We start from the raw sequence: 27367 nt of genomic DNA on the forward strand, positions 1-27367 counted from the left end.
AGATAGAATACTCCCAGGATACATGGATATAAATGGAAGCAAATGCTATATACAGGAAGGAGAGTCCCCGAACACCGTCCGGTCCTCTCTCTCTCTACAACCCCCCCGTGTATGAACAGCGGGCATGCTCCGTACAATGTATGGGAGGGATCACACCTCCATCTACATCCGGAGCACGCCGCCCATCCCCCTCCCCATTCATCACTGCGATCCCCTTCCCTGCACCCCTACCGAGAACAGCCTCACCCCGCTACTTCCCTGACAGCCCGGCCCCTCCCACAGGGCGGGGCTAACAGGAGTATATGGAGTTCCAGGACAGTAGAGCGGCCGGTATTGGGTGACGGGGAGTCCGCTGTACACATCATTGAGAAGAGATCCAGGTGAGTGTGGGATGGTGGGATCGCTCCATTGCTTCTGTCCCCGATCATCGCATACACAGCTAGACTCATACAGTGACAGGGCTCTATGTACAGTACCAGAGTTCTGTACCCTCCATCCTGCAATGCACTGATTCTGACTGATGGACATCTGATTTTTGTTAATAGATTTTTTATTTTTTTCCCCTTTTATTATGTAACCCCATTTCCCTAATTGGATCCATGCCGGCAGATCATTTCCTCCTGGGAAGTTCTCCTCCAAGAACTGGGCAGATCTGAAGGCTTTACTACACACAAGAAGAGGAAGAACTGAAATCTGATCATACATGATCAAGCAATAGGGAACATCTGGCCTCATTTAGAGACCAGATGTTCCCTATTGTTGAAATTGATAGAGCTGAGGGGGGGACATGACTGTTACAAAAAGATACACTTCATACTGTGCAACTTCATCACTATGTATCTAAAACGTACAAAAAAAAAAAAAAAAAAATTTTTTTTATATATATAATTTTTACTTTCCTATCGCGTAATAAGAATAGTAGTATTAATAATTAAAAGTGTGTGTATGCGCACACACACACACTTTATTTTTTTTGTGATATTGGGGGAGACTTCACTTTTTGATTTCTTGTAGACCCCACAGGAACTTAGATGACATCTCCCCACCATAGTTGGGGACATCAGCTGACACCCACCTGCATCCAATCCGGTCAACTAAGAACAGATGGATGGGGATCCATTCCCCATCCATCCAGCAGATTGGATCACATGACTGTTGGGGTGGAAACGGGACAGGCAATCAGTTTCCATCTGACCACCCCATAGAGAAGAGAGTTCTGTGTCCGCTCTGCGTAGCATAACCGATCTGTCATCTGCCTGCTCAGCGACGATCGGTGACCAGATCCCTTACTGAGCAGGCAGATCAGCTCGGCGGAGTCTGCCCCGTCTGCAAGGGGCCTTAGAAGTTTTGGCTTTGATACTTTAACTCCTTTTCCTGGAATGTTATGATTATTGGGTTTATAAGAGTAATTTTATCTCTCGTCACTTAAACAGAGCAGACTGAAATGTGATTGGTTTCTGCTAAAGCCACAATTGGCACATCACCCTGGTTAATTCTGGTGTGAATAAATCCTGTATATGAAATCTGGGGTGTGGTGGTCTCCTGAAGGTCCGAGAGGCGTTTGGTTCTATGGGGCTGACCAGTGGTCTCCGGGACAGTCCCGGGTGTCTACCAGGAAGGAAAGAAAGAGAAAAGGGGGGGGGGGGGGGTGAGAGTCCTTATAGTGTAGCAAGTTGGCCTGAAAAAACAAAAAAAATCCTGAAAATAGATCCTGTATCTGTTAGCATTGCAGTCCTAGAAATAAAATTTGTACAGTAATCAATATATTAGTGTTTTCGTGATGGGGTAAGTTTATATTCTTACAATTGTCCTTGCTAAAGAGGCAAGGGTACAGGAAATAAAACTTTTTTCTATTGCTGCCTCTTTCATAATCTTTAACTACAACACGTTTTCCATATGGAAAAAAAAATAAAAAAAGTGTTCTTTATGTCCAAATTGTAGGCCAGTCATTCTCAACCAACATCCAATGGAGCTCTAATACTCCATACACACAATCAGATTTTCTGCATTTTTTTTTTTTTTTGTCTTCAGGTTTACCAAAACCATGTAGTGTAAGGGCCTGCCTGATTGCATACAAACTGAAACTCTTAAGGTTTGACCTTTGTATTCTACAGTTTTGGTAAATCTGAAGACAAAAATCGTCAGAAAATCTGATTGTGTATGGGGCTTAAGGTTCCCTCAGAGGTTGCTAGGAGTTCCTTGAGCTGTGGCTGGCTGACCTCCCCTCTGGTGGTGCTTGCATAGTTCCAGGTCCAGTACAGCTTGACCAAACCAGTGGTATGATGCCAATAATCATTCTGACTACAACTCTAAAGGGGGGTTCTTCCCACTAACCCCCCCCCCCCATGTGAGGGGCACATTCCTAATGGCCCCCAATTAACTTATTTTAGCTGGCATTTTCTGAGACTTCAAAATTATTTCAAGGGTTCCACTAGGTTAAAAAGTTTGGGACAGGCTGCTGTCGGTTAGAATTTTCCTTCCTGTTCTGCTACATTTACATTGAATGCCAGTGTGGTGTTGGCATCATGTCTCCTTGACCGTGAATATTTGTCCAGTGCAGAGTGACCCAGGCTGGCTGATCTGTAGTACACAAAGGCAATTGTCCCATGCCCTTACATTGTTTTACCTGGTTATCACGGATTATGGGAGGTCTTGCGTACATTGGAAAAAAACATATTTTATTATATTTATAATATAATTTTTTTTTTATTTTTTTTTTTACTGAGGAGCGAATTTAAAAGTAGTTGTAAAACTTCTGTAAATTGCTACCAGATTATCAGCGATGTGAGACTTTGGAAATTCAGCTCTATATGTTTTCTACACACAATTTTTTTTATTTTTTTTTTTTGCAGTAAGCTTACGTCTGCTTGGCACATTACATTAGAACTATACAGTGAATATATTTTTTATAAGTCACGGAATTTCATTGGAAGATGGCTCAGGGTTGTCCAGGTCTACTAGATGATATGAAACTACAAGTTCAGATGTTCTTGCTTGCTCAGAATTCATTGATATTGGATGTTGCCTACTAGGGCTTTATGTTGTGCAAATGCCCTTTTATAATATACTGGATCTCTTTCTACATCCAGTAATGTGAGTGACAGTGAAAGAAATCCCTGTTCTTGAATGCTCCTTCTGTGAAGTGTTCACTGAGGGAATGAAAGGCCCCATTTATTACCTGCAGGCGCCGCGCTGTCAGGAAGTCCACTGGGATCCCGGCAGTACTCCATACTCTTCTGGCCTGACGGCACGTACTTATGAAGTGTTCTGGTGGACATACATTTAACAATATGATTATATGCCGAATCGGACAATAAGAGCATATCTACGACTTGTCAAAAAGACCCATAGGAATTGATTTACTGAAGGCTGATGGACTGACCGCTTTCCAAGAGGATTTCCCCCAGCGTTTAGTGGATGAGGTGAAGTGGTGACTTGATCATCCAATTATGTGCAAGCCAAAATGCTATGTGGCTGTTCTTTTTATTTTTATTTTTTTATTTTGTCTTGTACATAATTGGATGATTCTTTGAAGTTTTACCACATTCACTGAGGCCTGAGGAAAATACTACAAGTCGAACAGACTATTTCCATTTAGTAAATCGGCACCACACTATGTCATACATTGCCTTAGAGGACAACCATTAGATTTCATTGAAGTTTACTCTGATCAGTCTGAATGGAAAATCTGATTGTAGGAGAGTAGATACATCAACATGAACAGCAAGCGGATGGCAGTCTGCCCACATGAAAGGAGCCTTATTAGTTTCTCTATGGATCAATGCACTTTGCACATAGTAGTTGCACTCCGCATTAACGAATAAGCCCTGAATTTGGGTTTGTGTATTGTGTTCAGGTCCATAACTTTCTGTATGTAAAGTTAGCCATACAAAGTCCCATATTTACAAGCCATGCATCTTTAACTCCCATCCATTATTTAGTATATGTTTGAGGATTGCCCCATTACTGTCCTTGCGTGTATGCCGTGATTCACATTTTGTTGCAAATGCATTTTATATGTGCTTTTGTTCATGTGTTATACAGTGTTCAAGTGTTAATAAATTGCTGGCTCTTTTTAAACGGTGCACTTTTAGTAGATAATTACAGTACCTATAGGTATAAATCGTGCATGGGCGTTTACTCCCACTTTTAAAGCAGTTGTAAACCACAGATTTAAAAAAAAAAAAAAACCTTTAACATGCAAGGCAATTGCATAACGTGCTAGTATGCGTCGCATACTGGCACATTATGAAATACTCACCTTTGTACAAAGCCCTTCAGTGCTGTAAAGTCACCACAGAGGGCTGATTTGTTCCCCCTGTCTGTCTTCTTGGTTTGCAAGCTCCGGAGCCACGATTATGTCCTCGGTTCTGGCACAAATCTCTGGCAAGGTATGCCAGTCCTTCAGAGTGCATGCGCATCTGAACGTGAGCGGCTGCATGCAGGATGAAGATCTCCTAAATGGTGCAGGGTTAGGGGATATGATATACATTTTTACCTACAGGTGACTTTTTCGACAGACTTGGTCCGGCAGACAATCCGAAGGACTTTGCAGCTGAGGTCCACCGGACTTTCAAACACACTTGGCCACACACGATCACTCTAAAAGTCTGATGGATTTGAACGTGATGATGTAGAATAAGGAAGTTCATAGTCAGTAGCCAATAGCTGCCCTAGCTTCGGTTTTAGTCCGTTGGACTAGCACACAGACTAACGGATTGTCCGCTAAACGCAGAAGCAGGCGGATAAATTTGAAGCCAGTCTTATTTCTAGGTCCGCTGGACTTTTCGGAAGAGAGTCTGCTGGAGCCCACACGCGATCTAATTGCCCGCCGGGAAAGTCCGATCGTGTGTACGTGGCATTTAGTCTAGGCTTACCTGTAGGTAAAAATGACCCAAGCAGGGTTTACAACCGCTTTTATGGTGTAGATGAGTTGTTGGAGCTAAATACTGAATAATTCTAACAGTTTGCACAGTGCTCTACAAAATAAAGGGGGATAGTACAGTTACAATGCAGCTCAGCACAGGAGTAGGAGGGCCTTGCTCATGGAGCTTACAATCTGAAAGCGGGGGAAAAAAGTAGTATAAAAGGTTATAACTGTGGGGTGGACATTCACTAGCTGCATAGGAATGAATGAGATTAATCCTGTTTTAGAGACGACCTCCACTAATGTATGTCAGGCTTTACTTCCAAATCATCATGGCTCTTTAAAGCCCAGTTATTCACCGTCCGTCGCCCCCACATAATGTGTAATAGATCAGATTGTAGTCACAGAATTTCCTGTAGAGATTTCTGAGTAGCCACGATTGCACAACTCCACTGGAGACTGTATGATGGCAGGCCCCCCTTACCTCCACTGGAGACTGTATGATGACAGACCCCCCCCCCCTCCACTGACGTACATCTCTGAACCATATGGTTGTACTTAACGTGTGTATGCAGAGGAATTCCAAGTTTCTAAAGTCTAGAGCATGGAAGGCCGGGCCGTCTTTATCCTGTGCTTTTGTCGATCGATGAAAAGATCCAAAGTACTCCTAGGAGTAAAAAGTGTGGCAAACCACTTACTATTACATATCTATGATTTTCATAATGTTTGTGTCTTTGTAATCTCTCAGAAGTGATAAGGGTCTTGTGCCATTCATAAAATGTAAATTATGGCTTAATGTTAACAACATTTTTTGTTGTGCCTTTTTTTTATTTTTTTTGTTCTTGTCTAAGCAGCCAATTCTGTAAATGGGAAAACATAATTAAATAATGTTTTAATTGTAAAAGATTAAAGTCACACCCAGGCACACAAAATCCCCCACAAAAAAATGCAAAACAAAAAAAAAAAACTGAGGCCTCCACCCCAAAATGTATACTCATACAAACGTATGAGTATGAGCACCTATGCCTGAAAACGGCGCTTGGATTACACATGTTGCATATCTCCGTGCATGCTGGACTGAGAGCAATAATTCTACCAGACCTCCTCCTCGCTAAACTGATCACTTTATAGGGGGCTTTTAAAGCGTTGGAAAACATAGGGTAGTGACATGCTTAATGTTTGACATGTTGGGTATCTACTCGGTGCAACCTCAACTTTTATATTTTACCAGAAAATCTGTCAGTTTAATTTTAATGTGGGGTGTTTTTTTTTTTTTTTTTTTTTTTTTTTTTAAATCTGTCCAATGATTTAGCCCTCTTAGAAAGTACATATGGAAATTCTGTAAAATGAGAATTTATTTTATTTTTCTTCAATTTACAGCTTAGAAATGTTCAAGATTAAGAAGATCTGCTGTATTGGCGCCGGCTATGTTGGTGGTCCTACTTGCAGTGTCATTGCTCAGATGTGCCCTGACATCAGAGTAACGGTGGTGGATGTTAACGAGGCGCGAATTGATGCATGGAATTCGGACACCCTCCCCATCTACGAGGTAACCATTCACGTCACTACCTCACCTACAGCCTGTGTGTGATATAAAATCTGAGATTGATGTCATGATCAAAGAATGATCCCCAAGCACACTATGGGCTTTATTTACTAAAGGCAAATCCACTGCGCTTGGAAGATTTATGGCATTCCATTGTATAGATGTTGCCTTAAAGCTTTTCACAGGCCCAGCTTTAGCATTCGAACGACTTGGTTCACTACAAAAAAGTAAACCAAGAAAGAAGGGGGTATAAAATATTTAAAGTAATTCTAAGGGCACAGTTAAAAAACCCAACTATAGTATACTTTCTAGCTCTGCAAAACCATTGCACAGAGCAGCCTCAATCCTTCTCTTCTAGGGTCCCCTGATGTTGCTCCTGGCTCTTCCACCCGCTGAGGATCGTGCATGCATGCTCCCTAGCTGGCTCTGTGTCCATAAAACACAGAGCTGCTTGTCCCCCCCCCCCCCCCCCCGGCTCCTTCTTCACTGGCTGTAATTGACAGCGGTGGGAGCCAATGGCTCTTGCTGCTGTCTGAGCCAATGAGAAGAGGGAGAGAGCTGATGTTATCGTGCACATTGCAGGGTTTTCTTACCTTAATGCAGGGAATGAGTTAAAATAAACATCCTGCCTTTAGAACTGCTTTAAAGAGGAAGTAAACCCTGATGAGTTTACTTCCTCTTTCATTCCCTGCAAAGGTAAAGCATAATGGACTACTATGCATTGCATAGTAGTCCATTATGTGTCACTTACCTGACACAGGAGCCAGCGATGTCACCGCTGTCCCCTGTAGTCCGGCGCATCCATCTTCTCGGTGGGTCTCGCTGCTCCGCCGCTGTCATTCGGCGAAGCCGCGGCATATTCGCTGTTGACAGGAGCCGCCACGCGCGGCATATTCGCTGTTGACGGTGCCGCGCTCAGTGCGCCTGCGCGCCGCTGTCTACGGCGCATGCGCCGTAGACAGCGGTGCCTGTCTTTTGGCAAATATCTCATAAACCATATACCGTATATACTCGAGTATAGGCCGACCCGAGTATAAGCCGAGGCCCCCAATTTACCCCCAAAAAACTGGGAAACCTATTGACTCGTGTATAAGCCGAGGGTGAGATATGCCTGTCCATCCCTGTGTGTGTGTCCGTCCATCCATCCATCCATCCATCCCTGTGTGTGTGTCCATCCATGTGTGTGTGTCCATCCATGTGTGTGTGTGTGTGTGTGTGTGTGTGTGTGGCCTTGTGTGTCCAGCCTACCTGTGTCCCCAGCCTCCGTCCGGTCCCGAGCCTCCGTCCGGTCCCGTCCCGTCCCGAGCCGAGCCTCCGTCCGGTCCGGTCCCGTCCCGTCCCGAGACTCCGTCTGGTCCCGTCCCGTCCCGAGCCGAGCCGAGCCGAGCCTCCGTCCGGTCCCGTCCCAGGATCACCGCTCTTCGTCGGCGCCCATTTTCCTGTTCAAATGCCGCGCCTCCCTGTCTGTGATAGGCGGAACACAATTTCCCAGCAGTCTGTGTTCCGCCTATCACGGCCATCCTTTCATCCTCGTCCGTAGTACGAGGATGAGCGGATGTCCGTGATAGGCGGAACACAGGCTGCTGGGAAATTCAGTGTTCCGCCTATCACAGGCGAAGGCGGAGCCGGAGGCGCGGCTTTTGAATTAGAATAGAATGGCCGCTGTCTGTCTGCTCGACACGCTGATCGAGCAGGCAGACAGCGATGACTCGAGTATAAGCCGAGGGGGGCACTTTCAGCCTCAAAAAAGAGGCTGAAAATCTCGGCTTATACTCGAGTATATACGGTAGGTTTAGGAGATATTTCTTGGACCAACAGGTAAGCCTTAATCTAGGCTTACCTGTAGGTCAAAGTGTGTTGTAAGGGTTTACAACCACTTTAAGCGAATGTAGAAAGGTGATGCCAACATTTTACTGCTTACAGGAATAGAGAATGGTAGCAATACTCCAGCCTTGCCTAAATATTCCTGACTGCTTTTTGAGCGCTTTCTTTTTTGCTAAGACTATTAGATCTTTCTTTCAGATTCTAAAGACAACCAAAGCACAAAAATATATGTATATTTATAACTATTATCACGAACAAACCAGGTTTTAACCAAGTTCACGTCTGTGCAGCAGGGTGACGTGTGACTTCTGACCTGCAGAGAAGTGCAGTACTTGATTCTTAATGGCACCCACAGCTTGTTTTCCCACATGCCAAACCACATGGTGCCGCAGTACTATGTGGTTTTGTGTGGTGCAAATCCAAAAAAAGGAGAGAAAAAACAAATTATTTTTCCCCCACGTTTCTGCAGGTAGAACAGCCCTTGAAAGAAATGGGTTGCTCTACCCACAGAATGCAATGTAAACCAATCCTAAGATAGTGTGTAGTGGCTTTTTTTTTTTTTTTTTTTTTTTCCCCTGGTGATTCTCCCAATAACACACCAGTTATCCTACAGTGACAATACTTTTTTTCCCTGAGCTGTAACTCTGGATGAGCAGCCTTGTCCCCCTAGTACCATGATGGTGACCCTTGTCACTCCATATGTTTTGGAACTACATTTCCCACGATGCTCAACTACACTGAAAGGTGCATGAGCATCATGGGAAATGTAGTGCCAAAACCTCTGGGGTGCCAGGGTTTGCATTAACTGCCCTAAGACAAGTAAGGACTACAGAACACTTTAAGCCTATACGCCTACATTTACTTTTCTCCACATGGTGTTTAAGTGGCTTTTAAGCAATTTTAGGTTTATGATTTCTCCGTATTTAGTACAAAAAAAATGAAAGATCCATTTTGTGTGTGTTTGGGCCCAATCTTTACATTTTAATAAAAAAAAAAAAAAAAAAAATCGGAGGAGGCCTGTAAATGAGAACTGCAAACAGTGAAAAGTTACCATACTTTACTTTCCCTTTAAGTCTAATCACTATTGGCTTATTACCCTTGCTGTACTTCCTCTGCTGAGTTGGCAGTCATATTGTGATTACAGCTGTGAAAGATCGGGGATAAAAACTGCAGGAAGTGACCAGTCAGATATACTGCGGATTATGCTCACTCTACAAGACTCTTTATTGTATATAGTAGTAGCAGCAAATGGAGTCCTGATTAAAAGTTTCTTAAATTATTTATATATATATATATATATATATATATATATATATATATATATATATATATATATATATATATATATATATATATATATATATATATATATATATATATATATAAAAATACAGTATTCAAATCTAGAACTGCATTGCCTCTTGTTTAAAACCATAGATTTCTTTAGCCTGGCTATTTGCTGATGCATTTCTTCTATTGAAGAATCTGATATTTGTAAGCTCAACTTCTATGGTAAATATAATAAAAATGGGATCCCAGTCAAGCAAAGGAGCCACTTTCACAATTCATCTAGCTTTTGTAAATTCAGTGATCGTGTCTTTGACACAGAGTGAACTAGTATTTTTATTTTTTATTTTTTCTTGGCGTTGTCTTTCAAGGCTAAATTAGCTTTCTCTCTAGCATAAAGTAAATTGGCAGGCTCAACCTTTCCAACACCTATGCTAGCCTACCTGTGTAAGAAAGATGTATATGCTGACCTATTTTCAGGCCGGTCTGGTTTGGTCACATGATCTCTCATGTTGGCCAGCAGCAACTGCAGGGGGGAGGATGGAGTACTGACAATGACTGGGCCAATGAAGTCTATGGGTGAGGTTACTGCTCCTAGACATCCAGCCATTGTCAAATACTCTCCACTGGCTGACACAGGAGGTCACATGACAGGGAGGGATCATTCTTAAAATTAGTTGGGGGGGGGGGGGGGGTTGCCTTGAAAAACTTGAAGACATTTTAAAGTTGAACAAGTTGAACTTTCCTGTTCAGTGATAATCCTAAACCCTGAAAGCTGTACCTGCAGAGGACTAAGGACTAGTCACCAGTGTTGCTGGTAGGTCCATGGAGATAGTCTTTCCCCATTATTGACTTGCTATGCCTTGTTCTGCACTATGTCCCTGTAGAGGTGGCAAGAATTTACTTCCTCGTGTCAGCTTGTAGAAAGAACGGTGAGCAACACGGTATAATAACAATGTAACTGTATAGTAACGTCACCAATTTCATGTCAGATCTCGTGAGACTAGCAGTCGGAGGCAGCAGTGCCTAAGATCTCACACTGCAGATATACAGCTATGAGGCTGTATGCAGGAATGCCTAGGCAACATCACATCTCAGGAAGTGCACTGCAATTTTTCCAGCATTTCTGTCCAGGGTAATGCCAAGACTTAAAATATAAGTTCACCTTTTGTAACCTGTTGCACCTATATTCAGGTTTCAACATGTTACAAATCCACTGGACCCTGCACCTCCCTGGCTCCCCAATGGCAAGGGATCTTTTCCCCCCTGCTCTCTGAAAGAATCTGCAGAGAATGCAGCCGCCTAGCTACATTGTTCAATCAGAGTTCTGTGGATTGGAAAAGTACAAGATCCGGCAGTCTTTCATTGATTCCTGCTACGATGTACTGCCAAACAGCTTTCACACATAGCCTGCAAGAACCTTCATGGGTGCAATGCTTTCCAGGCTCCCATTTAAAAAAAGAATAAATGCGTGTTTGTTTGTTTTTTTTTTTTTATTATTTTTTTTTCTAGGTGAACTTGTCCTCCTAACATTTTCTCTTTTTATAACCTAGCCAATCTTTACTTTTTGAGTTCAGATGCATGTTCTTAGGGTGGCTTTACACTGCCTCGCTGCACTTTTGCAAAAAATGTTCATGCAAATTAACTGTGCTTTCCCAGTATTGGTGTGATTTCAGAAAATCGCATCAAAACTCCTGTATGCTGCATTTTTGGTGCACTTTCTGGAACTGTACCAAAATCATGGGACATCATAAAGGGTATGGGGGGGAATGCAGCTAACGCGCACAACCTGTGGTTCAGCTGCACTTTGCCCAGCAGACCACATCCCGACAGTGTGAAGCTGCAATTATAGCTAAAACATTTTAGTTCTATAAAGTTGGAAACTGACCTTTTTTGTCTGTGACACTTGTGGACATTTTGGCTATGGTTTTATTTTTGTGTCATTTGACTTCTAAACCATAAGATTGATAGCTGCCAGCTGGTAATGTATTTAGACAATGATATTTATTTTTATTTTTTTCCCACCTACCAACATCTTAGTTTGATTTCCCTCTTTTGTTTTTGCAGCCGGGATTAAAAGAAGTTGTTGAATCTTGCAGAGGAAAAAACTTGTTCTACTCTACTGATATAGATGGAGCCATACAAGAGGCTGATCTTGTCTTTATTTCTGTAAGTATCTTTTTATTTTATGTGCAAATATGAGGGATGGTTCACCTTTTTAAATAAAATGGATTATGCAGTGAAGGGGACCCCCATTAGGTTCAAATATACTGTGAAGTTTTGTAAAATCTTGCTTAAAGCAGAGTTCCACCCAAAAGTGGAACTTCTGCCCATTTTGTCTCCTCACCCCCTCTGGTGCCACAATTGGCACCTTTTTTGGGGGGACATGATACCTGTCTTTGACAAGTATCCTGTTCCCACTTGTGGGAGTCCAGGCCACGGCCCGTGACATCAACGTGGGGCTCCTCTCCCTGTCGCAGGGCTATTAGGAGAGAGGTGTGGAGCCTCGCGCATGCGCAGTAGTGTTCCCGGCATGAAGTCGTAGGGCTACACTGCTGGGTACCCTTAACCACAATGGTGGCGGGAGCACCCAACAGCTGATGGAAACAGCTGCTGTGCCGACATCGCTGGACTCCAGGACAGGTAAGTGTCCTATTGTTAAAAGTAAGCCGCTGCAGTATGTGTAGCTGCTGGCTTTTAAATGCATTTATTTTTTTATATGCAAGGCTTCAGGAGTACCACATTAAACTCCTCCGTTGGCTTTCCTCATCCTGGCTAGCTACTAGGATACAGCATATGTTGCATGCTTCTCCCCAGCATCACAGGAGTAAGCTCTCTTGTTTAAAATGCACGCAGTGTGCTCTCTGCATAGTATTGAGCATAGTATTGCTGCAATGGGTAGGGGGAGTGCACTGCATATGTGCAGCTTTTAAATGGGGGTGAAACTCTTGTTCCTGTGATGCTGAGAGGAACAGAAGGTGCTCAACACATGCTGCATCCTAGCAGCTAACCACAGTAGCATAATTCTAACACTATGGGAGTTTTTTTTCAGCCAGGCTTTGGGGCTGTTGTGAAAAAGCCTACAGGTATGGCAATTGCATTAAAGTAGTATTAAAATCTATTTTAAAATGCTGACAGTGTCTGCCTTTAAAAACCCACTTATCAGTCTCGCAGCACAGCGTACATGTATGTCACCTGATCTGTGCTGTGGGAATCGCGTCATTGTGGCTAAAGAGACAGAACCTGGAAAAAAGATTAGGTGAAGATGGTAGCAACCAGGATCTGCAAATTGGTGACCGCACAGAGCTGGATGACACATTATGACAGGCAAGTTCACCATAATGTGGTGCATTCTAGCACATTACGGCATGACCCACCTAGGGGCCAGTGTTACAAAGTTTTTAGGCAATATTTGACAAAACTGCCCAGTGTATTTTAAGCAGCTTGGGCCCCTTTACTGCAACTTCATTCTATTCAAAAGGTAAAATTGGCCTTTAAAGTGGGCTCTAAGTTTTTTTTATTTTTATTTTTTATTTTTTTTTGCCTTTTAAGTGACATTTCCTGGCTTTTTTTTTTTATTTTTATAGGTAAACACACCAACAAAGACATATGGAATGGGCAAAGGTCGGGCTGCGGATCTTAAATACATTGAGGCTTGTGCCCGTCGTATTGTTCAGAACTCAAATGGCTACAAAATTGTCACGGAAAAGAGCACCGTGCCTGTAAGGGCAGCAGAGAGCATTAGGAGGATATTTGATGCCAACACAAAACCTAATCTTAATCTGCAGGTAAGAATTAAAGTGTGCACTCTTTCCAACGTAGGCATGTGGATGTTGGTATCCATTTTTAAAGTGTTTTTCTGTCACACATACCATCCTTTTGCAGGGTAATTTTCCACTTGTGCTGTCTCGAGGCACGCATAAATGGCCTTTCTTGCTTATAGTTGCATAGTAGGTGAGGTTAGACTTTTTCAACCTCACCTGTGTGTGATTTATAGGTCAGTATTACATTGTATATCCCTGTATGTTGCGGTCATTCAGGTGCTTATCTAATGGTTTGAAAAAACTATCGCTGCTCCCTGCTGCAACCACCGCCTCTGGAAGGGAATTCCACATCCTTGCTACTGTTACAGTAAAGAACCCTTTACGCAGTTTAAGGTTAAACCTTTTCTTATTTTAGTGAGTGGCCACGTATCTTAAACTCCCTTCCAAGAACCTCCTGCCCTTTTTTTTTTTTTTTATCCCTATTGTGGGGTCACATGGAGAATTATTGCTTTATCTCTGGAGTTGATACCCCCTTTTTAATGCATGCCAATATTGTGTTTTCGTTGTTAGCAGCAGCTTGGCATTGTGTGCTATTGCTGAGCCTGTCATCTACTTGGACCCCCAGGTCCTTTTCCAACCTAGATTCCCCCAGAGGTTCACCCCCTAGTGAGTTGATTGCATTCATATTTTTGCCACCCAAATGCATTATTTATTTTTATTTTTTTTCTACAATAAACCTTTACTGTCATGTAGTTGCCAACCCCATTCATTTGTTCAGATCTTCTTGCAAAGTTTCCACATCCTGCAGAGAAGTTATTGCCCTGCTTAGCTTGGTATCATCCGCAAATACAGAGATTGAACTGTTTACCCCGTCCTCCAGGTCGTTTATGAACAAATTAAATGGGATTGGTCCCAGCTTAGGACCCTGGGGGACCTCACTACCCACCCCTGACCATTTAGAGCAGGGGGTCATCAACCCCCGGCCCACTACCGGGCCGTGGGTGCGGGCGGCCGCAAGACACATGCTGGGCTATGGGTATGAAAGCGGTGGATGGAAGAAGCGAGCGGGCGGGCAAGCAGAGATGATATCTCTCTCCGCCCCCTCTGCATCACCTGTCTTCCGCCCTCAAAGCCAGTCTGTGTCGGAGGTGCAGCGGGGAGCAGAGAGATGACATCATCTCATACTGCCTGCATCGCCGCTCTCCCCCGGCTCCTCGTGTGTGAAAACTTATGCTGATTCCTTGTTCAGCGGTGCAGATTGCCTGCCCCCCCAGACAGCTAATCAGGGGTGGCAGAAGGGTGGAGCCAGAGACTGAGAGCCGAAGGAGTCCCGGACCCCCCTCTGCCAGATGAGACCAGCTGCAGCATGAGGAGAGCGACACCCTGCAACATCCAGAGGGGCGATCCCACAGAGATGTGACATCATCAATGACAGGTGAGCTGTGTGTGGGAGTACAGGTGAGGTGTGCTGGGACCTGTAGTTCACCCCCTCAGCTGTCTGCCTGACATACCACAAGGGGCGCTCCACTCACTCCGCATCTGGTGACAGGCAACGTGGCAGGTGGCAATCCACATCTTGTGGCAGGCAGTGTGGCAAGTGACATTCCGCTTCTAGTGACCGGCAGCGCGGCAAGTGACTATGCACATCTAGTAGCAGGCGACAGTAGTAAGTGACACACTCAAGGCTCCCACTGATTCTACAGTATGGCGAGTTGAACTATTTCATTTATTACTGCAATGTAATAATAGAAATAATACGGTTCAATCACCCTGACACCATATCAAGCATGGTGCCGTGATGATTGAATCACTAACACCAGCCATTGCCCTTGAAAAATCAGTGTCTGTGTTCCTCTTGTGTTTTCCTATTTGTGTTTATTTATACTGAAGCCAATTGACCTGTGATCGCTGTTTTGCTAAATCGCCCTGTATTTACACATCCGTGATCAGGTCTGTATTGTTGGTAATCTGTGGATCTAGTAATGCACTGTTTTTAGTTGGTACGTCATCCGCCTGACCCATGAAATTGTTCTGCAAGACATTTAGGAACTGGCGAGCCTTAGGTGAATGCATGGTTCCCTCCGCCCAGTCTGTCTGGATAATTAAAATCTTATCATTTATGATAATACTTCCCATCCTTGCTGCTAATCCAGATTGTGATAGGAGGGCTGTCTCCCCCCTCCTCCCTTAGGTTAGGGGGCCTATAGCATACTCCCCAGTATTTTCCCCTTCGATTCTTCCACCTCCTCCCTAGCTCCCTTGTTGTCATCTCTCACATTCACTTGTACGTTATTCTTGAGATGTAGGCATACCCCCTCCCCATTTTACCCTCTATCCCTGCGATAAAGGGAATATCCTTGAATGGTTGCCAGCCAATCGTGAGAGCTGTTGAACCAGGTCTCTGAAATTCCACAAAATCGAAATCCTCTTCATATAACAGTATCTTTTGTTCACCCATCTTGTCCGCCAGACTCCTGGCATTGGTGAACATGCCATGTAGTTTAGACTGGATGCTTACTGTCCATTTATTGGGTGTTCCAAGATTGCAACTAGGACTTGTTACTATACTTAAGGTTTATTTGCTTTTAGTCAACCTACCACTAATGCCTCTAATATGTTCATTGCTGACAATCTCTACCTATTTTATTTTTTATTTTTCTTCTAACTTTCATTTTTATGAAGTACAACCTGTACTTCTGATCCATTCGGTCCGTGGCACAGGAAGTAATAGCCTCTTCTTTGGATGCACTGAAAGATTATTGTAGCCTTTTCAGTGCTTGGTTCTTGTATGACTTCAATGAGGCTATGTAGACCAGATGGAATGTCTTACACCCCCCCCCCCCCCCCCCCCCAATTAAATTTTTATTTTTTATTTTTTAAATGACTATGTATTTGTTCAGGAACCAATTCGGAAAAAATATTCTTTTGTCCACAGGTGCTCTCTAACCCAGAATTCCTTGCTGAGGGAACAGCAGTTAAAGATCTTAAGAATCCTGACAGGGTGTTGATTGGAGGAGATGAGACTCCTGAAGGGCAAAGAGCAGTGCGTGCTCTGTGTGCTGTTTATGAGCATTGGGTACCCGCTGAAAAAATCATCACCACCAACACTTGGTCATCTGAGCTTTCCAAACTGGTAGGTGTATTGTCCATTTCTGCTGTTGGCATACTTTTTTGTTGTAGAAGGTAGACCTCAGGTGTGCGGGTGTAAATACATGAAACTCCAGTGTTCTAGAGTGACAAACTCCAGCAAAGGGAAAACATTTGATAAAGCTGAAATTTGAATTTGTGGCTTCCACAAGCCAGTTAGAACTGAAGTAGCTTATCTGATCTTTTGCCAAAACTCATGATAGTTCGACCCATACAAGCCAGTTTGTTAATGGTTGGACATCTCCAAACCAAAACCTTAGACTAGCCAACCGGTACATCTTGTAGCACCTGGGTTTTAAAGAGACTTGAGGCTGCATGATGGAATAATTTCACTTTTGCCTTGTAATTCTGTGATTAGGTTTATTTGCCACAGGACTCAATGGTCTCAAAGTTGAACCATATCTGTGTTTTGTCATCTGAAAGCATGCTAGTAGGTTAATTGGCTTTCTCACAAGTGAACCAGCATTTAAACTTTTTGAAAAATCCTGCCTTTGATCACACATCAAGACCACTGTTTGTCAGTCAGAAAATCCTCCCCCCTGCCCCTCCCTGATTTTAGTTGAACTTTGTTACTGAGACCTTTAAGAGGAAGTAAACCCTGATGAGTTTACTTCCTCTTTCATTCCCTGCAAAGCATAATGGACTACTATGCATTGCATAGTAGTCCATTATGTGTCACTTACCTGACACAGGTGCCAGCGAAGTCACCGCTGTTGTCTGGCGCATCCATCTTCTCGGTGGGGTCTCGCAGCTCCGCTGCTGTCATTCGGCAAAGCTGCGATTGACGTCACTCCTGCGCATGCGCACGGGAGCCAACACGCATCTCCGACGGTGCCGTGCTCAGTGCGCGCCACTGTCTACAGCTCATGCACCGTAGACAGTGGTGCCTGTCTTCGGGCAAATATCTCCTAAACCGTATAGGTATAGGTATATTTCTTGGACCTACAGGTAAGCCTTAATCTAGGCTTACCTGTAGGTCAAAGTGTGTTGTAAGGGTTTACAACCACTCTTAGTTTCCTCGCTTTATTGCTAAGCGTTGCCATTCTATTTGAGTGGAAAAGAGGGTCAACAATGCCCATCTGCAGCTGTATACATCACTGTGTCCATCACTGCGTGTCCATCCTTGTGTCCTGTGCATGTCTCCGTGTGCCATTTTGCACCGATCTGCATGAATAAAAAACATACGGCAGCCATGCCATTCAAAAGCAGCACCTCTCCTCCTCGTCTGACAGACGGCGGCCATTCCACTGTTCAAAAGCCGCGCCTCCGTCTGTGATTAGCGGAACACTCAATTTCCCAGCAGTCAGTGGTCCGCCTATCACGGACATCCTCTCATCCTCGTCCGTAGTATGAGGATGAGCGGATGTCCGTGATAGGCGGACCACTGACTGCTGGGAAATTGAGTGTTCCACCTATCACAGACAGGGAGGCGCGGCTTTTGAATAGTGGAATGGCCGCCGTCTGTCTGCACGACACGCTGATCGGGTAGGCAGACGGCGGTGACTCGAGTATAAGCCGAGGGGGACACTTTCAGCCTAAAAAAAGGGGCTGAAAATCTCGGCTTATACTCGAGTATATACGGTAGTTATTGTGTTAGCTAAGTAATCCGGTCGCTTTCTTTACAATCAGAAAGCTCCTCACTCTACATGATTACTACATTTTGGTAACAAAAATCAGACACAGCTCTCACTAGCTTTATGGTCTATGGGTTTATGTAGGTTCAGACAGTCATAAGGAAGTTATAGATTGTAAGAACTGACTTCAATCATCCTTTTTAATGTAAGAATTCACCCACCCTAGTGCCAGGGTTGATTCTAACAAAGGAGTAGAGGTTTGCTTCACTTTGTAAAGTGTGTTTTTATGTGCACAAAAATAAATAAATAAAATTTAGTAAATGATGTAAAGCTGTTTACTTCACTCCTCCCAAATGTGCAAGCGAAATGTGTGTTTGTTTTTGTTAAAGAAGTATTGCACCCAAAAGCAAATTTTTTTTATTTTATTGCAGCTTACCAATCCTTATTTTATTTTTATTTCAACAGAACAAGCTGTCCAGATATATAACAATAGTCATTTATGTAAAGCCTTTATTCGAAAAAAAAAATTTTAATTTTTGGTTTTAGGTTAAATACCATTTTAAAGGTGGTTGGGGAATTTAAATCTAATGCAGCTTTTACTTTTACTTGGCTTGGTAAATCTTTAACTTGCTAAACTGAACACCATTTGCACTTTGTGCCGAATCTAATATATTTGAGACTTGTCTAAATAGTTGGACTTGGACCCCTTTTCACACTGAGGTGGTTTTCAGGTGCTTTAGTGTTAGAAATGTTCCCTGACAAGCCTCCCATTCATTGCAGTGTCTTCTTCACACTGGGGTGGTGCGCTTGCGGGATGTTATGAAAAGACCTGCAAGCAGGATCGTTGGGAGCGCTGTAAATGGCGCTCAAAGACCCTGCCCATTTCAGTGAATAGGAAGTGCTGCAAAACTGGACTTTTTACCTTGTTTTTAAGGTGAAAAGGGCCCCAAAAAAGGGACGCTTGAGTGCTAACAGCTGGGAGCTGCAGTGTGAAATGTGTCTTAGTTTGCCAATCAGTGAAATTTTCATCTTCCCTCTCCTCCCTTGTCCATCTAGGCTGCCAATGCATTTCTTGCTCAGAGAATCAGCAGCATTAACTCAATCAGTGCCCTGTGTGAAGCCACTGGAGCAGATGTTGAAGAAGTGGCCAGGGCTATCGGCATGGACCAGAGAATTGGAAACAAATTTTTGAAAGCCAGTATCGGTACGTATATTACAGTTCTTGCTCAGGCATATTGCCTTATTAGAAAACAGACCTTATAATTTAGTACAACTTTACTTTACTTTTACTGTTGTATAACCTATATTAATATAAGCCTGAACAGATTTTAGATCATTTTTAATTCAGTGCTAGTCCCAGACTCAAGAAAACATTTAATTTTTTTTCACAACAACACCCCCTTGCTTTAAGTTTCCCAGTGCTGGTAGTCTTCAGTTGTTGTACTAGTTTCCGTACACAATGAAACATTTTTTAATAGGATTGAGTTGCATTGGGTCAGACTTGGTGGGACAGTAAACGCTGCTTACTGGGATTATTCTTTCAGTGTTAATTATGGTTAAAGCCCAATTCAACAATTTTTTAAGTTTAACTTGGCAAAATGTTTTTTGTGTTTTGATGTACCTGGGCTAATTTGTTTTAATCAGGCAAGGTTAAGGGGAAGTGTTAGGTTTGTAAGGTTAAGAGGTTGGAGACCACATGTTTTCTCTACCCTTGGCAAATACTAATACACCCAGTGCAGTTTAGATTTCTGGGTACCAAGTACTTGGGGGGGGGGGGGGGGCCACCATCCCTGTGATTAAGGCTGGGTTCACACTAGAGCAGCTAGCGGCTTACAGCAGGGAGTTCGTGCATTTCCATTCATTGGTTCAGGTCCAAATTCAGCCCGAAAATTTTTGGCTCAATTAGGACCTGAAACGGACCAAAAGACTCACAGGACTCCTTTGCAATTTGTACCGGAGATGCTTCGGAGATGTGTGAACTGGCTCCATAGAGAGCTGGTCACAATCTCCTGCTATGCACATTGGATGCAGAGAAATCCACATCCAATTCACAATAGTGTGAATCCAGCCTAAAAGTGAGGAAGAAACCAAAATTGAGTTGCCATCAGAATTACATTAGCAATGTGGATGTGAAGGGAAATTTCACCAACGGGGACACCAATTGGGCGTGGGGGGGGGGGGGGGGGGGGTAGAAAAAAAAATAGTGGGGGTTTTGTATGACTCCCATTTTGTTTAATCTAATGACTATGGAAGCCAGAGCCGCTGTGCACTCAGTTAAAACATCCTTATGTATTTAAGGGTCTTACTTTTTTATTTTACAAGATTTTGTTCACCTGTCTAAGCATGATCAATGTCCCTCCTGTTAAAAATTAATTCTGCAGAGATGTCGGTTCAGACACCTAGAAAGAAACCATGTTTTCCCTACAAAAGTTTAAGGGAGGAAGTTGACTGCATGTAGACTTTTTTTTTTTTTATTTTACCATATAGCAGTACTGATATAACAAATTGACTGACTAAAGCAAACCCTCTTTATGTATGCATTTCAAACCTGTAAAAACGTTTCCCTTTTTTTGTACAGGCTTTGGTGGTAGCTGCTTCCAGAAAGACGTGCTGAACTTGGTTTACCTTTGTGAGGTTCTGAACTTGCACGAAGTAGCAAGATACTGGCAACAGGTACAAACTGCTTCTGAGATCCCAGTGTCCTAAAATAGGTTTTGCCCCTTCTGGAAAAGGCCTGCTTGCAAACCTTTTTAAAGGTCCTACAATCCTCTCCTAAACTAGCTGCTGGTCTGAAATAGGCCTAAGATCAGGGGAGATCAGAATACACACTCTGTTGTTGATAAATGTTGGGTTTTCTATAAAACATTTGTGGGCCTGTCATCTAATTCAGCACAGGCCATGTGATTATTTAGAAATCCCACTAAAAAGAGCTAGCCACTTACCTTCTGACATGGCATTCAGAGGTGAAGTATATATCAATGTATCAAACTTATTGTGTGTGTGTGTGTGTGGGTTTTTTTTTTTTTTTTTTTTAGTGATTTGTTAAACTAAAATTCTATGCTTGGAAAAGCTGATGGATAAAAATGTAGACAACTGTAGTAGATGGAGTTTGTGTTTGGTAGAAAAAAAGTGGTGTTAATGCAGAAGTTCCCATGAAAGTCCTTTATATCCCACTTATTATACCTATGCTTTCCAATTTCTAGGTTATTGATATGAATGACTATCAGAGAAGAAGGTTTACCTCCAGGATCATTGATTGTCTCTTCAACACTGTAACAGACAAAAAAATTGCTGTCCTGGGATTTGCATTTAAGAAAGACACTGGGGACACAAGGTAAGCAACATGGCCGTTAGAGCCATCCTTGAACTAGTGTATTCTGGGAAATGGAAGCTCTATTGTCAGCCGTAGTATGCCACTATGAAACTCCATTTTATACAATACTGGCACAATGTTGACTATGTGAATTCATCAATAGTAATCAAATATCAACTACTCATGCTAGCAGGTTTTGTATGACTCCCATTTTGTTTAATCTAATGACTATGGAAGCCAGAGCCGCTGTGCACTGAGGTCCCTGATGTGAAGGCTAATGAGCATGTGAACACTCTGCGTCATTATTGGGTATTGTCAGTCCTTCCTGTATATTGGGTTAAATTCATCTTTATTTTCCTTTACCTCCAGAGAGTCCTCCAGTATTTATATAAGTAAATATCTAATGGATGAAGGAGCGAATCTGCACATCTATGACCCCAAAGTACTTAAAGAACAGATTATTATGGACTTGTCCCAGCCAGGTGTAGTGAAGGATGACAGAGGTAAGCACAATGGGGATGGCCTTTGTGAGCACTAAAGGACATTCAAGAAGCCATTTTATCTTTTATGTACTTTTTTTTTTTTTTTTTTTATATAGTTGCAAAGCTGGTCCATATTTCTACAGACCCATATGAGGCCTGTGAGGGAGCTCATGCCATGGTGATCTGCACTGAGTGGGACATGTTTAAGGTTAGTGAGAAATGGCCCATCCAATCAGCTTTGATTATTTAGATAAAATCACTAATGGTTGTTTTAAATTTGAATGTTGCTCCTTCCTTTTTGAAGGAAGGTTTCCTACTTCCAGAAATGTGGGGTTAAGTTCCCCCTAAGGCTCGCGATAGACTGAGCAACTTCTTACTTACTTGATTCTCCCATCAACACATCCTCTCACAGAGCCATTGTGTTCTCTCAGTAGGGCAAGCTATCCTTGCCGGGAGAACAGTGATTATTGCTAGCGGCTATAACTGCCACCAGAAATTGCATGTAAAGTCCAGCAGGCTGGTTGAATCAACTTTGGTACATGGTTCAAATCTTTGCTGGTTCCTCCTGAACCGGCCGAGATTCGAATGCTCTGACCGGCTTAAGGAATTGCTGCTGCCACAGTTTTTCGAGTAATCTTACATAGTTGGTGAGGTTGAAAAAAGACACAAGTCCAACCCATGTGTGTGATTATGTCAGTATTACATTGTATATCCCTGTATGCTGCGGTCGTTCAGGTGCTTGGCTTTGATTTGTGTGGGGTGTTATTTATTTTTTTTCCCCTGAAATAAACCCTTCCTGTTTTTTACCGTACTTTACAGTACATGTGACTACAATTGATTTGAAAAATATTTTTTTGTTCAAAAGCAAAGCACTCTATTATGTTTATAATGAGTGGCCTGTGTGGTCTCAATCTCCTGCCAGTCTGTTTCCCTAAAGGAAGAGCTGGGGAGTGGTGTGCAGAGCAGCCTGTGCATTGAGCATCGGTACGCTAGGCAATAGTCCTGGATGGGGTTACGCTCGTAAGGGTAGCTACATTTTATTTGTTGTATAGAAGATTAAATTAACGTTTTCTGTTCTATCAGGAGTTGGATTTCCATCGGATCCATTCTAAGATGTTAAAGCCAGCATTCATATTTGATGGAAGAAGAGTTCTAGATGATCTCCATGGAGAACTACAGAATATCGGTTTCCAGGTACAGAGCGACTATTATATAATTGACCTTAGTGTTAAAACATGCTAACTGTAATTTCTTTGACATGAACCTGTATTCTTTTAAAACGGCAAGACCTTTAAATGTATTAGCCCAAAAATATATATAAATTGACTTCCCTTTTTGTTATTGAAACCTGCATTTATGACTACACCCTGCCAAATGCAATATCTCCCAGTTCAACTGGTTGGTAGTTTGTAGCGGAGCATCTTACTCCTTTTCAGGACAGGTTTCTAAAGAAAATGTAGTTTTTTTTTTTTTTTTTTTCGTCCTAAAGAACTTTAATGAGAGATAGGAATAGAAGGCAGAGCTTTTACTTGTAAATCGTAAAATGAAATATAAGTTCAGAGCCAAGCAGCTCCAGCCATTTTTGCCTGTGTCATATTGGATTTGCAGACTATCTATATCTGAATAACACAAATTGAAAATGTCAAGTTTTCTGATGTTGCAACTTCATCATGAAGTTCTATATTAGGTCATCGTTTTCCACCCTGTTTGCATCAGTAGTCCAGTCATATACAGGAACCACCCTGATGCATCTGGTTAGTTATCCGAGATTCAGTCCTGTATTTATTCTTTTAAATTGGTCTAATCTCTCCAGCCTTGGCTGTGTTTCCAGGAATAAAATGTCAAATAGCTGCCCTAAGGAAGGAGTTCTGTTCTTCAGGCAAACTGTTCTATGGGTGGAACCATGCAGACGTTCTGTAATTTGGACAGATGAGTAAGAGGAAGAGTATAAACTTTCTCTAGCATGACTCACCTATTTGAACTGATGTATGCTGAGCCATTACATCCAAAGTTTTGCAACACCACCCTTTTTTACAAGGGCATAGCTGACTTTTTTTTTTTTCCCACAAACTCTTAGAATAGTATATTCTTAACCACTGTATAAACAAAACAAAAAGATGAAACAAACTTTTTTTTGCAGTTCTGCCTGTTGGAGCATATGCCTGAAAGCCCTAGTGTGCATGGACACATTGGCTAATATGGAGGGGAGATTCTAGGCAGAAAAAAACATAAGGGATAAAAAGCCTGTAGGAGCCACTTTGAGCTGTGGTGTGCATGAGCCCTTAAAGTGATCCAGTGAGGATAGAAAATAATGGTGCTGACTCTTTAGCTGGTTCCAGATCTCCCATTCTGATCATGGGGCTCATTCATAGCTAGTACTTGCTTGGAATGGACTTGAGATCTATATTCAGCACACCTGTGTTAAAGTTGAATGGTGCTTTTAAGACCTTCAGAAAGGCTGTTCAAAATCAAATCTTGTTAAACATTTGCTGCTGTGACAGAGTGTTGGAGTTTATCTAAAAATGATTTTCTTATTAAAGTTGGGCCTCACAAGTTAAAGCGGAGCTCTGCTTTAAAAAAACAAACCAAACACATAGTCAGCAGCTACAAATACTGCAACTGCTGACTTTTAATAATCGGACACTTACCTGTCCCTAGGGTCCAGCGATTGGGGGGGGCGAAGCCCCACCCATCTCCCCCTCCTCTGTGGCACCGCCATTGTAACTGCGGGTGCCCGGCTGTGGCTTCACAGCTGGGCACCCACTGTACATGTCCGAGCTGCAACTGACCGGGCAATCACCTGGGACCTGTGACGTGTCGTCCCAGATTGCCGAGAGGGAGGGGGAGAGGTGATCTCCCTTCCAGTGCGCCGGGAGGAAGTGGGAGCTACCCCCCCCCCCCCCCCCCCCCAAAAAAAAAAAAAAATTAAATAAAAAAAAAAAGTAGCATGTCAGGGTGTTGCCTCCCCTTTTTAAAGCAAAAGTTCAATTTTATTTTTTTGGGGGGTGGAACTCTGCTTTGCTTTAAGTACTTTTGTTTTTTGTTACAATTGTCCTCACCGCAAAGATGGTATCCTGAAATTCCCTGGCTTATGGGGTGTAAGGGTAGTGACAGGCTTAAACCCATAAAAAACATGGGACTGCATATATACGCTAGACTCCAGGCAGTGGCTTTTTAGTGTGTGTGTGTGTGTGTGTGTGTATGTACCTTGCAGTTGCTGGGGTGTCGGTGATCTTTTGTACAGGGCAATGCACAAGACTTGTGTAAAATCTGTTCTCTTTTGTTTGTCCTATATTGTAACTTCATAATTTAAAAAAAAAATGGTGTAGTAAAGGGTAATATGTTAACGTTTACTGTATATTCTTACAGGTAGAAACCATTGGAAAAAAGGTGGCTTCCAAGAGAATCCCTTTCACACCGACAGCGGATATGCCCAAGATCAGTCTTGCCGATATCCCTCATAAGAAGCCCAGAGTATAATGTATTCCAGAGGCGGCATAAAACTTGCAGATTCTAATCGTATAAACATGTCATGTCTGTGGGCAAGCTATCTGCCATATTCCCTTCTTTGTCTGTGTCCAGTTATATAGGTACATTTCATGATTCCATAAAATCTTAAGTATGAGATAATTTATTTGTAAATAATTCACTTTACAGCTATGCTTGGCATTAAGTCTGCCAAACCCTTGCAGTAAATTTGAAGACCAAACAGCCATGCTTTACTCCTTTTCATTTAGGTACAGAATGTCATCTGTTGCCCTCTATAACTAGTCCTATGTGTAAAGAGAATGGCACTGTAAATACATCCTACCATCTTTTGTGACACAGACAACTTTTTTCAGTCTTTTGTATTTTGATATGTATAGGAATACTTTAAAAACTGTTCTATTTTTGGAATGTTTTTTATATTTTTATAAGCCTGTATCATGCTTCTGTCACTGACACATCGAATAAGGATGTATGCTAAACATAACAAAAGGTGTTTTTGTAATGAATATTAATAATAAAAAAATAGAACCTGAACCTCCTGTATGATATAATGCTGAATTCCAGCACATAAAGACAAACCATTTTAAAATGTGTGTGTGTGTGTGTGTATGTATGGCTGAAACAACTAATCAATTATGAAATTAATCGATTTACTATTTTCATAATCGACTAATCGCACAGTAACATAATGGGGTTAAAAAAAAAACTAAAATGAGCCCTTTATAGTACAAAAATAGCAAATAATCTCTACTGTAAATACCACTTTCACAGTTCTACAGTTTAAAAAAAAAATGAATCCCTTACAGTATTGATTATCTGCTTTTTGTTTTGGCATAAAGGGCTACTTTTTTAGTTTTAACCCCATTATGTTACTAAACGTCTTAGACCTGGTTCACATCTATGTGTTTATTGGTGCTTTTTGCAGAAACGCACTACAGTTCATTTACATGGTTTCCTATGAGACACGTTCACATCTATGCTTTTTTTCGGCCGCTGTGTATTTGGAAACAGTCCGGGACTTTTGCTTTTAAGAAAAAAACAAAAAAAAAACTGCTTTTTTGGTTCAATGTACTTCAATGGAGAAGCTGCAGAAAAGCATGTAATGGGTTTTGCAGCAAATTTGTGTGTGTGTATATGTATGCGCTCATGGATTCTATACTGGACGCCACCAGCAAAGGTTCTTTGGCTGCTCCTAGAGTGTACCCATATTACCCTGCTCACGCTGATGGGGGGGGCGCCTCCCCCCTTTAGCAAGCAATAAGGACTGACCAAGACACAGAAGCAATAGACCCGTGTATTGTACTCCAATATCAGGAATTTACAGGTCAAAATTCTTCTAATCTTACAGGACAAAGGATTAGCATTTTTAGACCATGAGACATACCCAAGCAAGAAGAACCTAGGGGTGTGCAACAACATGTCAACCTAAAACTGCCAACAGGCCACAAGAAACACAAGGGTTTTTAAACCCTTACACAATACCCAGGGAACAGCTTGAAGAAATTTGCAGCTGAAGCACGCATTAGCTGAGGCTTGAACATCCACTTGGTAGAACTTGGGGAAAACGTGTGAACAGAGGATCAGATAGTAGCCTTGCAATCTGGTATACAGATACTTGTTGCTGAAAGCCCAAAAGGTGCCAAGAGCCCTAGTAGAATGGGCTCTGATGGGAAAGGGCAGAACCTTGTAGGGTGTAGGCCTTGGAAATTAGTTGTTCGATTCACCTGACAATGGCGGAACGGGGAAATTGTGTCTGCCACGAGGACCTCTCAAGTAGAACAAAAGGACTCGGTCATGTGAAAAGAGTCTGTAGTTGTCAAGTAGGCTCTTCCTTATAGAAAAGAGCCTGCATGGCTGCACTCTGATGAAATCACCTTTTATTTAATCCATGTAATTAAACGAAAATCCATTTTTTATTTCAGATTTACCAAAACCATATAATATGAGCTGAAACCTTTAGGAGTTTCAATTTGTATGCAATCAGGCAGGCCCTTGCACTACATGGTTTTGGTAAACCCGAAGGAAAAACTGATAGTGTGTATGGGGCTTTACACTGTTACCTTCAAAAGAAATG

The 27367-nt window shown here is 42.4% G+C and overlaps 1 protein-coding gene across 1 annotated transcript; it reads left to right on the forward strand.

The window, feature by feature from the left end:
- The first annotated feature begins 203 nt into the window (after nucleotides 1-203).
- UGDH (UDP-glucose 6-dehydrogenase) lies at nucleotides 204-25827 on the forward strand. The gene is made up of 12 exons (XM_077477623.1): nucleotides 204-380; nucleotides 6248-6416; nucleotides 11592-11693; nucleotides 13112-13312; nucleotides 16224-16421; nucleotides 19066-19213; nucleotides 20588-20682; nucleotides 21213-21343; nucleotides 21692-21825; nucleotides 21921-22012; nucleotides 22888-22998; nucleotides 25174-25827. Exons 2-12 carry the CDS (start codon nucleotides 6255-6257, stop codon nucleotides 25282-25284), a joined length of 1485 nt encoding a protein of 494 aa, XP_077333749.1. The 5' UTR covers nucleotides 204-380; nucleotides 6248-6254; the 3' UTR covers nucleotides 25285-25827.
- Nucleotides 25828-27367: the final 1540 nt, after the last annotated feature.

This window comes from Lithobates pipiens, unplaced genomic scaffold (assembly GCF_037356315.1).
Source record: "Lithobates pipiens isolate NorthernLeopardFrog02 unplaced genomic scaffold, aLitPip1_a1.2 Scaffold_13, whole genome shotgun sequence".
Lineage (NCBI taxonomy): Eukaryota > Metazoa > Chordata > Amphibia > Anura > Ranidae > Lithobates > Lithobates pipiens.

Coding starts and splice junctions, on each gene's coding strand:
- UGDH (XM_077477623.1), top strand. CDS start 6,255: ATGTTCAAGATTAAGAAGATCTGCTGTATTGGCGCCGGCTATGTTGGT. Junction 19,214..20,587: donor ATTTTTGAAAGCCAGTATCG/GTACGTATATTA, acceptor TTTTTTGTACAG/GCTTTGGTGGTAGCTGCTTC. Junction 21,826..21,920: donor TGTAGTGAAGGATGACAGAG/GTAAGCACAATG, acceptor TTTTTTATATAG/TTGCAAAGCTGGTCCATATT.